We start from the raw sequence: 13,055 nt of genomic DNA, 5'->3' as shown, positions 1-13,055 counted from the left end.
AGTAGTTATACACTGTTTATTGACTGACATACCAAACTTTTCCGTACCTGTGTTCTCCAACAAGACAGGTACAGTGCAGCAAGCATTTGGTCAGTGCAAACATGTCACTTCCTGGTTTGCAGCATCAGGCTAAATATTAAGACAACCACTGGGAGATACTTTACCAAAGACCAAACAGAAGCAAAGTGTGACAGACCATACAATTTCCTCTTTCAAATACCCCTACAGTTTGAAACTTCCTCGTATCACGACATTAACAAAGAGTTTTATGTTAAAGGAACTGTTTGGCATTGCAGGAAATACCCTTATTCACATGCACATTTCCCAAAAGGTCAAACTAGCCCTTTAAAGCTCATTCAATCCTTTGTTAAACAGTCAATAACAAAGTATGACTGTGAGGGTGGCCGAGATACCCGGTGTAAAACAATGAGTTGCAGCAGTCTGGAGCAGTTCCCAATTCCATTTTATTTGTTAAAAATGAGAATCTTGCTCAGAAACTCCCAGGTAAAAATTCACATTGGGCAAGCAGAAAGAGAAAAGTAAGCAAAAAAAAGAAAGAATAATACCATAAAGAACTCACTTCAAAAAAATCTAAGTAATACACAACAAAAGAATTCACTCTAACTGCCTTCCTGGCTATACCCTTAAAACTCAGGCCCACGGCAGGAGCTACGTTCTGGAGCTGTGTTTGGGAGCTGTGCTTCTCTTCTCTCAAGCCTCCCAACCACCACAGCCTCCTCACTTTTATACTGGTGGACTGTACCTTCCCAGTTAATCAAAATCAATTATGTCCTCCATCACACTTACAGTTATTGCGATATCAAATAACACATTGTCACATAGAAGTTCAGTTACCTTACGTTAAAAACACACATTTCTTTCTAAACAGGATACTTAAACTGGTTATTTCAGCACAAAAGACAAAACACCCCTCCCACTCTACCACACTTGGTTTCTTCCCCTGTGAACCCCCTATTTAACCAACTGGAATGCTCCAGCTCAGGTTTAGCTGTTCCTGGTCTAACAGAGGAAGAAGCACAACAAAGGAGACAGGTGAACACAATACACAATCACAATGCCTCTTCTCTTCTTCACCTCCTCATCCAAATGTCCACACTGCACAAATCACCAACATTTCACACCAGGATTGACATTCTGATAAAGTGAGAAGTGAGAAAGAGTGTGTAGTGCATGTGCCTTACTAAAGGGAACGGGGTCTCCCCGTGACAATGACCATCACAGGAAGCTTCCCTTATTAAGTGTTTAGTGTCCTGCCTACATAGGTGAGCTGGAGGGGGCTGTAGTGCGGATTTGTTTCATAACCTTTAACTTGCAGCAATGGGCATGAGACTCAGTTTTTTTCTAATCTATATCACCTTTTCTGCATGTGATTACAGGATTCAGTTAGGGATCATGGATGAGTTCTCTTGCTCGCAAATGTTAGCAGTGCGTGCAGTTGCTGTTTGAACCACCAGCATCAAACGTTTCCGCAGTTTACTCTATTTTATCGTCTGTGTGTTCTCAGTCTAGCGTCGGTTTTCTTTATAAGTTCGGCTCACATCTAGGAGTCAAAAGTCGTACTAACATTTTCTGTCCGACGTCTAAACAATCAACCGCAGCCTTTTGAAGCCATGTGTGATCCGTGATTTACAAATGTGTTGTGGGCAGTCTTTGAGTGGTGATTCACAAGAGTGGCACAGTTTTCATAAATATGATTTTCAGTTGTGGTTTGGGCTCAAAGCAGGAGAGATGGTGTTTGCCACACAATCCTTTAAATTCAAGTTCCAGAAAAGGCAGGCTGGATATCAAAATAATGTAGAAGTGTCTCCACTTAACCCGTAAGACAAAATAGCCATTCTGTACCATAACTATGACCTTTTAAGCTCCTTCATGCCTTAACAACCGCTGTCACTGTCATCCATCTCCGCTGTGATTTCTAGGTCGATCTGTTTCTACCATGAGGCTATACTCCTTATAGAGGATTAAATAACACAGAGATTAAAAGGTCAAAGGTCAGGGTAATGCAAATCCATAGGCTTAGGCAATCCAAATACTCCTCTCAGATACTCTAATTCCAGTAAGTCATGGTGTCTATCCTTCACTTCTGCTCTCACTGACCCAAGAGAAGAGAGGGAAAAAAAAAACATGCTTTTACAATAGAACATAAGGTCAAAGGTGGTAAACAATTAGCAGAGAATGTACTAATGTTATGGAGATCCATCTCTCTGGTAAGCATCCACTGTGTTATAAACGATAAAGAGCTTGGTAGGTTTACTATGGTCCTCCAATGATTTCCTAAGTTGACTACAGATGAGTGCTGCGTGGAGGGAAGCCAGACACATGTTGACCACATTGCTGCCACAGAATAACAGATAAATAACCGCAGATGTGTAGACAGAGGAGAAAGCAGAGAGAGAGGGAAAACAGAAGAGAGAGGAAAAAGGAATATAAAAGAGAGGGGAGGTTTCAAAACTCTATGGCTAAAAGATGTTATCTGAAATACTGAATGAAGCAAGAGTTCCCAGGCGGATGCATTTGAAAACTGGGCTGAACACACTTCACAGCTTGCGGAGGGCATGTGCATCATGTCACTGAGGGAGTGCGCTGTGGTTATACAGAAGTTCAAGCTCATCAAAAGTTATTGTGTTTCAATTTAGCGTGAATTATTTCGCATACAAAATGTGAAAAGACTGGATTGCCTTCCACAAATTCTGAACGCATGCTTCACCGTGCCCCCACAAGTTAGCCAGTGAATGTGTGTGTGATGTGATTCATTCCTTTAGTTATAGTGCTGGTGGCCCAGGCCTCATGCCAGGGCTCGGTGGTTACAGATCTGTTTACTTTTGTAGGCTGGCAGGAACACGAGATTTCCTCTGGGTGTACTGTGGCTGGTCGACCTGCAAACAGCACGGGCCCTTCAAGTCCCTCGCTGCTCCCGATGCAAGCTACCTCGTCCCCATCCTCCCTCCTTGTAGATTACTCGTGATGAGCGCACCCCCACGCAAACATACGCTCACGCAGAGGCTGACAAGGGCTCAGTGAAGTCCTGAAAACCAGCCATCATGGAAACACACACTATATTAATGCTAACAAACGTGCACACAAACTCAACGTACGTGCTTAAGCTGGCTCTACCTACAGGACTGAGAAGAATGCCAGTGGATCTTAGGATCTTATGGATTATCTGGAGTTTGACTTATCCCGTTCCTTGACCAGCTTGACACAGAGGAAGGCCTTGTTCTGAGATGATCAACAAGACTAATCTCAAAATGGAACCTCCACCCATGTCAGGGTTAGAAAACTGTGGAGTCATGGAGCATGAGTAACACTTTACAAAAAACTCAGTTATTTGCGGTACATTTTTTCGCCCTCACTACTCCATCTACAAGTTATATAAGTGGCTCACATGTGAAAAAATAATAAGACTGAAAATCTCACCACCACCACCACCACCGCATCCCAACATGTTCACAGTGGCATTGCTAACGTACTGGTGTATAGTAGGTATAATGTTTGCTGTGTTCACTGTCTTAGTGTGCTAGCAGTATAATATTTGGTGATTAGAACGAAGCATAACGTACAGCTGATGGGACTGTCTTTAGTGCTGTAATTATTTTATCATAAGCCAAAGTACTGGGCATATTAAACATCTGACCTGATGATGGCGCTATGTGGAAATAAACGTTTTCTATAATTTATTTTGAGGTGGGACTGAATGAGGTGGCATGTTCTATCCAACAGAAATTTCACTCCAAATCGTTAACATCCTTATTTTTTAGGATGCCTAGTGTCAAGAAATTCTTTCCTCTTTAATGTTTTTCATGCTTCTCAATCTTGCAAACCAAGGACAGGCAAATTGTTTTATCAAGCAAGAACAATATTCAGCACTATAATCCCAACACGGGACATCAATATCCTCAGAGAAGTCTGAATAACTGACATTCTTTGGATGAACCAGAGTCTACAAACTTTTGTTTGTTTACTCATGTCCAGTGGGAGTCTTAATTTTCTCCCTCTCTCTCTCTGTTGATAATATAATCAAAAGAGCAGCCAACACAATACCTTTGGACATGAGAGGGCTCTGCAGATCCAGTAGTACTGAGGCGGCAGACAGCCAGCCATAACAACATCAAACAGCCCCTAGCCTCCAGCGTTTACACAGAGCCAAGACCCTGGACCAAAAATATGATTGCACGTTCTTTTTAAGATAAGAATGCAGACAAGCTTGGAGGTTATTGCGAACAATATGTACAGGTATGAAGTGGCCATAGTGATAGAAGTGGCTGGATTGTAGTAAACAAGTAGGAAGAAAGTGGTATTGCAGGTCAGATGAGCTGTCTTGCATGCATTGGATAAGAATGTGAGATCTTGTCTCGCAGGAATGACGAAAACAAAAACAGACAACACTGTCATTTCATTGTGCAATAGGAATGTTTTTAGCACTAGGAAACATCAAAATCTGTCTTATTTTTCCCAGCGAGCCTCCAGTTCATGTTCTCAAAGAAAAAGTGGAGATGGGAGAGTTGAGACTGGAGATTTGAGGGGACTGACATAGAGCACCCCCTGCTGGTCACCATGACTAAATACACAGGTCGTAATGTGGAGGCCACCTCCCACTATTCAGCCTAAAACTTCAGGAACAGTCTCAAAATTCAAAGCTTTGTTTGCAACTTATTCAGAATAACATTTGTTCATGTTAAAGAAATTTGAGAAGATTTTTCTTTTCCCACATTTAAAAAAAAGTTATCCGCTGTTCACCAGCTCATAAACAGGCTTTCTTAGAGGGGGCTGCTACAATCTGCTAATTATATTGATTCCTCATTAATCAGTTAATTGCTTGTGCTATAAAAGAGAATAGTCAATATTCAGTTTACCAAATGAAAGACAGAGAAAGCCATCACAGTCACATTTTAGAAGACAGAGCCTGTGAATTATAGGATTTTTTTGCTTAAAAAACTGCCTATGACAATTAATAGTATCAATTAATTTTCTATTGTCCGATTAAATGATTGATCAAATAAATGTTTTTGCTTTTCATCGTTGATCTGCAGGGTTGAATAAAGATGGAACCAGAGATACATCAACATTAAGAACAAATTCTGAGTTTGTCACGTGAAGTGGTCTGAAAAATGCTCCACATGGATTTTAACACAGACGCAACAGAGTGCAGATTTTTGTTGCCTCGCACTCTGTGACTCTATTAACGGCTTGGTTTAGCATGTTAAAATAATCCTATAGAGTGCATATATCACCACCCACGGGTTGAGATGGTGCTCAGGTTGGTGTGCAGTTCACTGCTTCCAGTTTCATGTCGGCCTAAAGACAATTAAAGTAGCTTTTTTTTTAAAGTTTATCTGCTGAAATGACAGTATCATCACTGTGAAACTGTACATGTTTAGAGACCTAAATGAACAAAAAAATCAGTCAGGTCAGATATTCATTAATATATGTATTTTTTATCATATGGATTACCACATTTCCTCCTACAACTGGAATGCTCTACTGCATCTGGGAATCAAAGAGGACGTGCATTTAGAAGCAGTCAATTACGGAGAGTTAAAACAACAGCATGGCTGTTCCTAAATCAGATTTTGTGCCTTTTGCGCCTATTTTGTCACAGCCTTTTTTCCCCTTTTAGCACTGCAGAATGCGTTCAACGATCAGCCAATATATTTACACGAGCAAACATAAGCGTGCATTTGATTCACAATGTCCATCCGCATCATTTAACCTATCACTTCTGTATGCATGTCTCCATCAAACCTATGCAAGATCCTGTGTTGACTCTAACAATTATGCTACTATTCCAGCGCTCCAGGAGATGAGTGTAATTGAATAAACGGATGGAGGGTTTTCCCGCTTCACCAGCTGAGGTGAAAGCAGGCGTGATCTAATGTGTGAAGTGCATCTATCTACGTAGTTCTACGCTCTGTTTGGCAATGCTGATCCTATTTTCAGTCATGGAGGAATTCCCTTGTCTCTCTGCGCTGAAGCTCATTGGTGAGAGATGAACTCTGAGGTGGGGGTGCCATACAACTTGATTCAAACTTTTAAAGTTGTGAAAACTCTTACTCACCTCTGTGCAATGTTTATCATGAACCAAAGTTAACAAGGTGCAGTGGGTGCACGAAACAAAGTCCTTATTCTGTTTCATTAAGTTGGCATCATAGCTCAGTTCTTGGGGACCTGGTATAAATGTGACTGGCCCCATTTTCAAGACGTCTTAATAATTATGTTCAAAACTTGTCTGTACTAAAACCTTCCAATGATGACTCAGTGTTTAGCACCCATACAACTGAAACGCACTTGTTTACTCTTAAGTCACTCCTGATTCATTTTCCCTCACTATCAAGTGCTACAATTTGTTTTACTTTTGATGTTATTATGTAAAAAAAAAATCACAAATCTGGGTTTTGGCTCAGTGTACACGGTCAGGCTATCAGTATGAACAGTTCCACTGAACTATAAAATATTCACTCTGTTATTATACATGAAATTATCCTGAAAAAAGTGCCCTGGCATGACGGGCTGAAATGCCTGCCACTCATACTTGCCACTAGACTTTGACCAGGATACTTTTTATGGTCATTTTCCTTAGTACCATACTTTACCAGCGGTGTGCCAGTGCCAGTGGTGTGACAACAGTCATTTCTAATGGCACCAATATAGTTGATTTTTTTTTATTCTGTATTCTGTATTAAGTGTTGCAAAGACTATAACTATACTGTATAAAGTTAGCCAGCTAATGAGCCAATTAATTAATTAATTAAACGTGCTCAGTTGGTGTTGTTATTCACCTTAATGTTAGCTATCAATAAATCCAGTAAAGAAAAAAATACCATATTGTTCGTTGTATGCAAAGGTTTTTAGGAGGCTACAAACGACTACATTTGAATCCAGTGCCGGACGTAAAACCAGGAAGCCACACGGCTCTTCATCGAGAAAGAAAAGCATTCACAAGCCAGGCCCCAGCGAGGATCGAACTCGCGACCCCTGGTTTACAAGACCAGTGCTCTAACCACTGAGCTATGGAGCCTGTGCTGTGATCTTGCTCAAAGAATAGCCATTTCAACGTGCTCTTGTGTCACAGGTGTGGCTCTGTTGACGCAGTTACTTTATCAGAGCGTTTAACGGCCGACCGATCGACCGAGGTTTACACTTTGCTGTGGACTTGCTAACCGCCGGGACTTCACGGGCCAAAATGGCGGTTTTCCATTTACTTTTGAGCTGGGCTACTCAAGTACTGATGTATCTGTTCGTTCTGATTTTCGTCGCGTTTCTTGGATACTGCCTGTACGTTAAATACATTCACATGAAATATGACCACATACCTGGGCCACCGAGAGACAGGTAAGTTAAGTGGGCCATTGTTTTGTCAATGCTAACGTTACTTGTTTTCCCGTCACCTAGCTAACGTTAGCGAGTTAAAACAAATATATTGACACTACCTAACAGTTTTTTTCCCTTGCAGTTTTTTATTAGGACATTCAACGACGTTTTTGAAGGCGATGGAAAATAATGGAGTTATACACGACAACATGCTGGAATGGTAAGCCCAAGGGAAGTTTCGTGCTTATGCGGCAGACAAAAGTAGGTTAGTGTTAAAAAGTTTGGGAAAGTGTCAACGCAGAACAAACTTTGCTAACAGTTAAAATGGGTCCCAGCGACCTCTAGAGTGCTAGTTAACGCATACCCCATATAGTCTGCTATGGGCTATAGCTAGCCAAGACCGTGGTATACATTAGTAATTTTAGACTTTGTTGATGGAGTTTGTTTGTATTGTGAATATGACTATTCACCTTAACATATGAACCATAATTTTCAGGAGTTATTATGCCCAGTTCACTTCCTGTTTGGCTACAAGTTTGCATGTGTCAATACGGACATAGTATTTGCAAGCCAAACTAACAATTAAATTGTCATCTACAGGGCCGAGAAATATGGGCCTGTTTGCAGGGTGAATATTCTGCATTACGCTTCAGTTCTCATCACCTGTCCAGAGATGACCAAGGTAACACCGCACCTCACAGTGGGATTTGTGTAATCATCAGTTGCATAACCATTGCACAATAAACAGTGTGAAAGTGCACAGATAAAAAATATAAAAAGATAGTTGACAGAAGTCCTCGTAAATAAAAAATGGTTCTGCAGTGGCTAGCACTGTCTTTGTGGTAAAAGTGTAAAAGCATGTGTCCTATTAATATTTACACTGAAACTAGTTGTCTTTCTTTGTTCCTTCTTGTAATGGTTGTGGTTTCAGGAAATCCTGATGTCACCAAAGTACCCCAAAGATAAATTAGTATACAGGAGACTCTTCAACCTATTTGGTCAGAGGTAATTTATCGTATTGTCATATTAGCTTTACTGTTCATATTGTATACATCTCAGGAACAGATACTGTACCATAGTGTCAAACTGGTTTAGCAACAATTTACAATTTAATAATAATAAGTGTAATTGTAGTGTAAGTGTGTAGTGTAAGTGTTCCTTAACTGACATTACCATGTAAGATATAATATCTTACACTGTAATGTCAACTCAAGTAATCTTAGCATGTTGTATTTGTCAGTATTGTCAGTCAACCTTTGAGTACCAGGCGATGACTCTTGCTGGCTCACATCACTCTTTTGTCATGTCAAATAATTTACAATTTGAAATTTACATTTTCAAGGTTTCTTGGTAACGGCCTGGTAACAGCACACAACCATGAGCAGTGGTATAAACAGCGCCGGATCATGGACCCTGCGTTCAGCAGCTTGTGAGTTACTTACATAAAGAGACAAGTCTAGACAGTGGCAAATCTGCTGAACCTTTATTTCAGTGTTCAGCATTAACAGGCATTGTAGATCCTGCTCAGTGGCTAACTTTTCCTCTGTTCTTTTTGTGCAGTATTTTCCAGTTACAGAGTTTCTGTAGAGTTTTGCAGCTTTGTCCTGGCTATGCTATATCACAGTCTAACACTGCCCCTGTTTCCAGGTATTTGAGAGGTCTAATGGGCACCTTCAATGAAAGGGCTGAGAAACTGATGGATAAACTTTCTGAGGTTGCTGAAAGCAAAACAGAAGTCAACATGCTCAAACTAGTCAACTGTGTCACCCTTGATGTTATTGCTAAGGTATTGTGTCATAGTCTGTTCTATAGGTTCCTATGCAGTCACCCTGACCCATGTTTTTCTTGGAAAGCTCAAACTTGTTTGCCAAGTTTGTTTCCCTGATATCTCACAGGTTGCTTTTGGTGTGGATTTAGACCTGCTGACGAATACTTCACCTTTCCCCAACGCCATTGAGACATGTCTAAAGGGGATGATGCATTATGTCCGAGACTTACTTTTTGAGGTAGGAGTTCACTTCAAGTTTGTATGGAGTGAGTATGGTGAAAACCTCATAAACTGTATGACATCTTTAAGTATTGCATTTCCAGTACAAGCCTCAAAACAGACCGTTCATTAATGAAGTGAAGGAAGCGTGCCGGCTGCTGCGCACAACTGGAGCTAAGTGGATCCAGGAAAGAAAGACCATGATCCAAAATGGTGGAAACGTTCCCAAGGACATCCTCACGCAAATCATCAAAGCTGCTGGCAAAGGTTACAGTCCCTAAAGTTCAGATTGGATTAGATCAGATAAGAAGATTGTTTAAATATTCCCATTTTCAAACAGGGTCATGGCAGTTGCAAAGAACTGGGTCTAGATAAGACAGAGCACAGATTTTGAAATATTATTGTGTTGAGTGTTGAGAATGAGAATAGTATAATAAAGACTGAAAAAATACATATGACAGTAAAAGAGAAAGCATTATCATTTCAATAAATGTCTCATCATGCATCCATATTAATGGTAGAAGTGCAGATTTGTACTGCTAACTTTACGAATAGATACAGTATATGGATAGATAAGACACATAGATATGTATGTTAGTGCCTAAATATTTTCATCTGAATGTGGTGAACATATCCTAAATTGATGCCTACGTTAACAAGTAATATTAAGTCAAAGATTAGCTTACATGTTGATTCCATTTGCTTGTTATTACAGAAGAAAGCATGACTAAGGAAGACGAAGAGTTTATGTTGGACAATTTTGTGACATTCTTCATTGCAGGTGAGTCTCTGTTGTTTCTGCTTTGGCGAGTGAAAATCACCAAAATTAGACTGAGAGTGATGGTTTCTTTGTAGCGCAAAGTAGGGCTAACAATGAAAAAGCATCATTTTACCCCAGATTTCAGTGTTTTCAAAAAGAATCTGCACACCTGAGTGAGAGGCAGGTGCGATGGCGGAAAGTGCAACTTGAAAACAATGAGATTAAGTTTGGCACACTGGCTCACTCACTGTTGAAATATGCGTTTGATTGTTACATTTCGGCCTGTCCAACATTCGTCAGGGATGTGGGCGGGCATCACAGCACATAGGAGCTGCCTCAATCATCCAATCAGAGGACTACAGAGAATGTAACCTCTCCCATTCCACATTACTGATCTTTTACAATGATATTCAAATCAGAAAGAGTTGTAACATCACATTAAGTAGAAGTTCATTGATCAGTCCCTTGGGGGACGGTCTGTAACAGGAATGTCCAGAGTGCCTCCCTTCTGTTTAGTAACAGGTCATTATCTCCACCCCTAAGTGGCATTGAAACTTGTTCAATCCCACAAAAGCGGAGGGAGGCCATGTCGTGTCTCAGCTCATGAAAATGGGCCACTTCTGGATAATCACAGTCCAGTCCAGTCGACAGATCGCATTGTTGTGTTTGTTTTCATTCATTGTTTTAATTTCCTGGTGGTAAAGGCCACATGGGCAGCGAATCAGCACAGTTCCTGCACTGCACTGTTTGCAAGAGGACTTAAAAGAGTTTGTTGCAATTTTTATGTTTATGGGAAAGAAATGAACATGAACCAAACAATCTCTTAAATTTTCTCTGTATAGAAACCAAGGTGGGAAAAGAGAGAGAAATTTTGATCTCATATCCAGTGCTTTTTTTATGTAATCTTGTGTGGTCTGACATAAATAAATATTTCAGCGGTGTGTGGGAGTTCATCTCATTGAAATGTGTGCGTGCCATCCACCAGTTTCAGTATGAATCCTGGAGATATTTGTAGGTGTTTGTAGCGTTCATACACCAACTGTATGAATGAGTTTGATATTATTTTTCAGGTATAATGATATAGGTTCAAAATAATCCATACACTCTTCTGTAAACAGTTTTTTTCCCACCTTCTAGGGCATAAACAGCCAGATGGCATACGTTGATAGAATATAGTTTTGTGTATTATTGGAGTCCTGGATTATTACTGGTTTTTGGTTTAGAGATATAGAAAATAATCACTTTAATGTGTGTTGTTGATCCATATCTGCTCCATATGAAAGTAATTCTCCGATTCATTTGTGTCATCTGTAACATTTTAGGCCAAGAAACAACAGCTAATCAACTGGCTTTTTGTATCATGGAACTGGCGAGACATCCCGATATACTGGAGAAGTAAGAACGACTAATCCACTTAAAACAGTCTCATAATATATCTGCTGAATGATGGTTTCTTAAATGATGCTTTGTTTGTCAGAGCGCGGAAAGAGGTGGATGAAGTCATTGGGATGAAACAGGACATAAGCTATGACAACCTGGGAGAACTGACCTACCTTTCACAGGTATAAGTCACAAAGTTGGGAAGAATATGGTTCAGCTCTTCGGGAGTGTAGTTCAGTCACAAATACATGTATTGATTTATTCACTCAGCCTATGTCTTCTAGCTTTAATGAGGAAAGACACCTTAAACAGAGAAGATGCCAAACCAGCCTCATTTACTGAACATGTCTAAAATGTGCATCTGACACTGTCACTTCACCCCAGGTGCTAAAAGAGACTCTGAGGCTTTACCCAACAGCTCCAGGCACATCACGTGATGTAATTGAAGACATTGTCGTTGACGGTATCCCCATACCTGCAGGAATAACCTGTTTTGTAAGTCATTCACTTTTGAATATGTTTGTACCCCTAAAACAAAAAGTCAGAATCCAAAATGGTTTTACAATATGTTTCTGTTTAATATGCACAAAGGCCAATGACACCTATCACTCAAAAACACACAACAAAACATTTTTAAAAAAAAATAACCTGCTGCGGAAAAAAAGGTTCAATAAATTGCTTCGAAATTCAGTTCAGCTCCTATGTGGCTGGGAGAATGGAGAAATTCTTCAAGGACCCGCTGACATTTGATCCAGACAGATTTCACCCAGATGCTGCCAAGTAAGTCACATACAAAGACAAAAAGATATGTTTCATTTTGAGTCTACTTTTAGTGAAGTTGCCTCTTATCTTGTTTTACAAGGCCTTATTACTGCTACTACCCCTTTGCCCTCGGTCCACGCTCATGCCTGGGACAGAACTTTGCTCAGGTGGGTGGTAACAAAAACCGTCATATATCACCACACACACACACTCACAGCTCATATAAACACACTGAATGTGTTTTCAGATGGAGGCTAAAGTGGTGATGGCCAAGCTGCTCCAGAGGTTTGAGTTCACCCTTGTGCCCGGACAATCCTTTGACATACTGGACACTGGCACACTCAGGCCAAAGAGCGGAGTGGTGTGCACTATCAAACACAGGAATTACAAGAATTAGATGTACCATAACATGACAATAAGCCACAACAGTCCATAATGACCAGAATAAACATAATCGTGGAGAAATTGGGTTGTTGGGTTGCTCAGACTAACTTTCTGACGTACAACTAAAAACCTCTTATTCTGCTTGTTTTATTACTTTTTCTGTGAATAGTGTTTTTTTAATTCTTTGTACAGAAAACCTGATCATGTTTTAATGAAATAGAATTCACATTATGAAATAGTTCTAATGATCATGATTGTTATTTCCTGACGTTTATGGGGATGTGGGAAAACAAATCAAAACAAATAGGTTACAGTATCATTAGCACTTTAATCTGGAGCTGATGCTTTAGTTCTGTGTAACTGCTCTTCCTTTTTAATACTGAAAATACCAGTTTTACACAAATAAAAATGAACCACAGAAGCACATTCAACAGCTGTCTCATCTGTATTATT

The 13,055-nt window shown here is 40.1% G+C and overlaps 1 protein-coding gene and 1 non-coding gene across 2 annotated transcripts; one reads left to right on the top strand and one right to left on the bottom strand.

Moving 5' to 3' along the window:
* Positions 1-6,963: 6,963 nt before the first annotated feature.
* trnat-ugu lies at positions 6,964-7,036 on the bottom strand. Its single transcript has one exon. It is a non-coding gene; the product is annotated as a tRNA-Thr (tRNA).
* A 77-nt stretch (positions 7,037-7,113) lies between these two features.
* Positions 7,114-13,028, top strand: LOC121199949 (cholesterol 24-hydroxylase-like). The gene is made up of 15 exons (XM_041064968.1): positions 7,114-7,350; positions 7,472-7,549; positions 7,930-8,011; positions 8,261-8,334; positions 8,672-8,758; positions 8,977-9,115; positions 9,225-9,335; positions 9,421-9,583; positions 10,032-10,097; positions 11,399-11,471; positions 11,554-11,638; positions 11,841-11,951; positions 12,148-12,236; positions 12,319-12,385; positions 12,466-13,028. The coding sequence occupies exons 1-15, from the start codon at positions 7,202-7,204 to the stop codon at positions 12,613-12,615; spliced, it is 1,524 nt and encodes a 507-aa protein (XP_040920902.1). The 5' UTR covers positions 7,114-7,201; the 3' UTR covers positions 12,616-13,028.
* The last annotated feature ends 27 nt before the right edge of the window (positions 13,029-13,055 follow it).

Source organism: Toxotes jaculatrix, chromosome 19 (genome assembly GCF_017976425.1).
Source record: "Toxotes jaculatrix isolate fToxJac2 chromosome 19, fToxJac2.pri, whole genome shotgun sequence".
Taxonomy (NCBI): Eukaryota; Metazoa; Chordata; class Actinopteri; family Toxotidae; genus Toxotes; species Toxotes jaculatrix.
Note: the sequence above shows the minus strand (reverse complement) of the source record. Positions and strands in the feature narration are given on the sequence as shown.

Coding starts and splice junctions, on each gene's coding strand:
- LOC121199949 (XM_041064968.1), top strand. CDS start 7,202: ATGGCGGTTTTCCATTTACTTTTGAGCTGGGCTACTCAAGTACTGATG. Junction 9,584..10,031: donor CATCAAAGCTGCTGGCAAAG/GTTACAGTCCCT, acceptor TTGTTATTACAG/AAGAAAGCATGACTAAGGAA. Junction 11,639..11,840: donor AACTGACCTACCTTTCACAG/GTATAAGTCACA, acceptor ACTTCACCCCAG/GTGCTAAAAGAGACTCTGAG.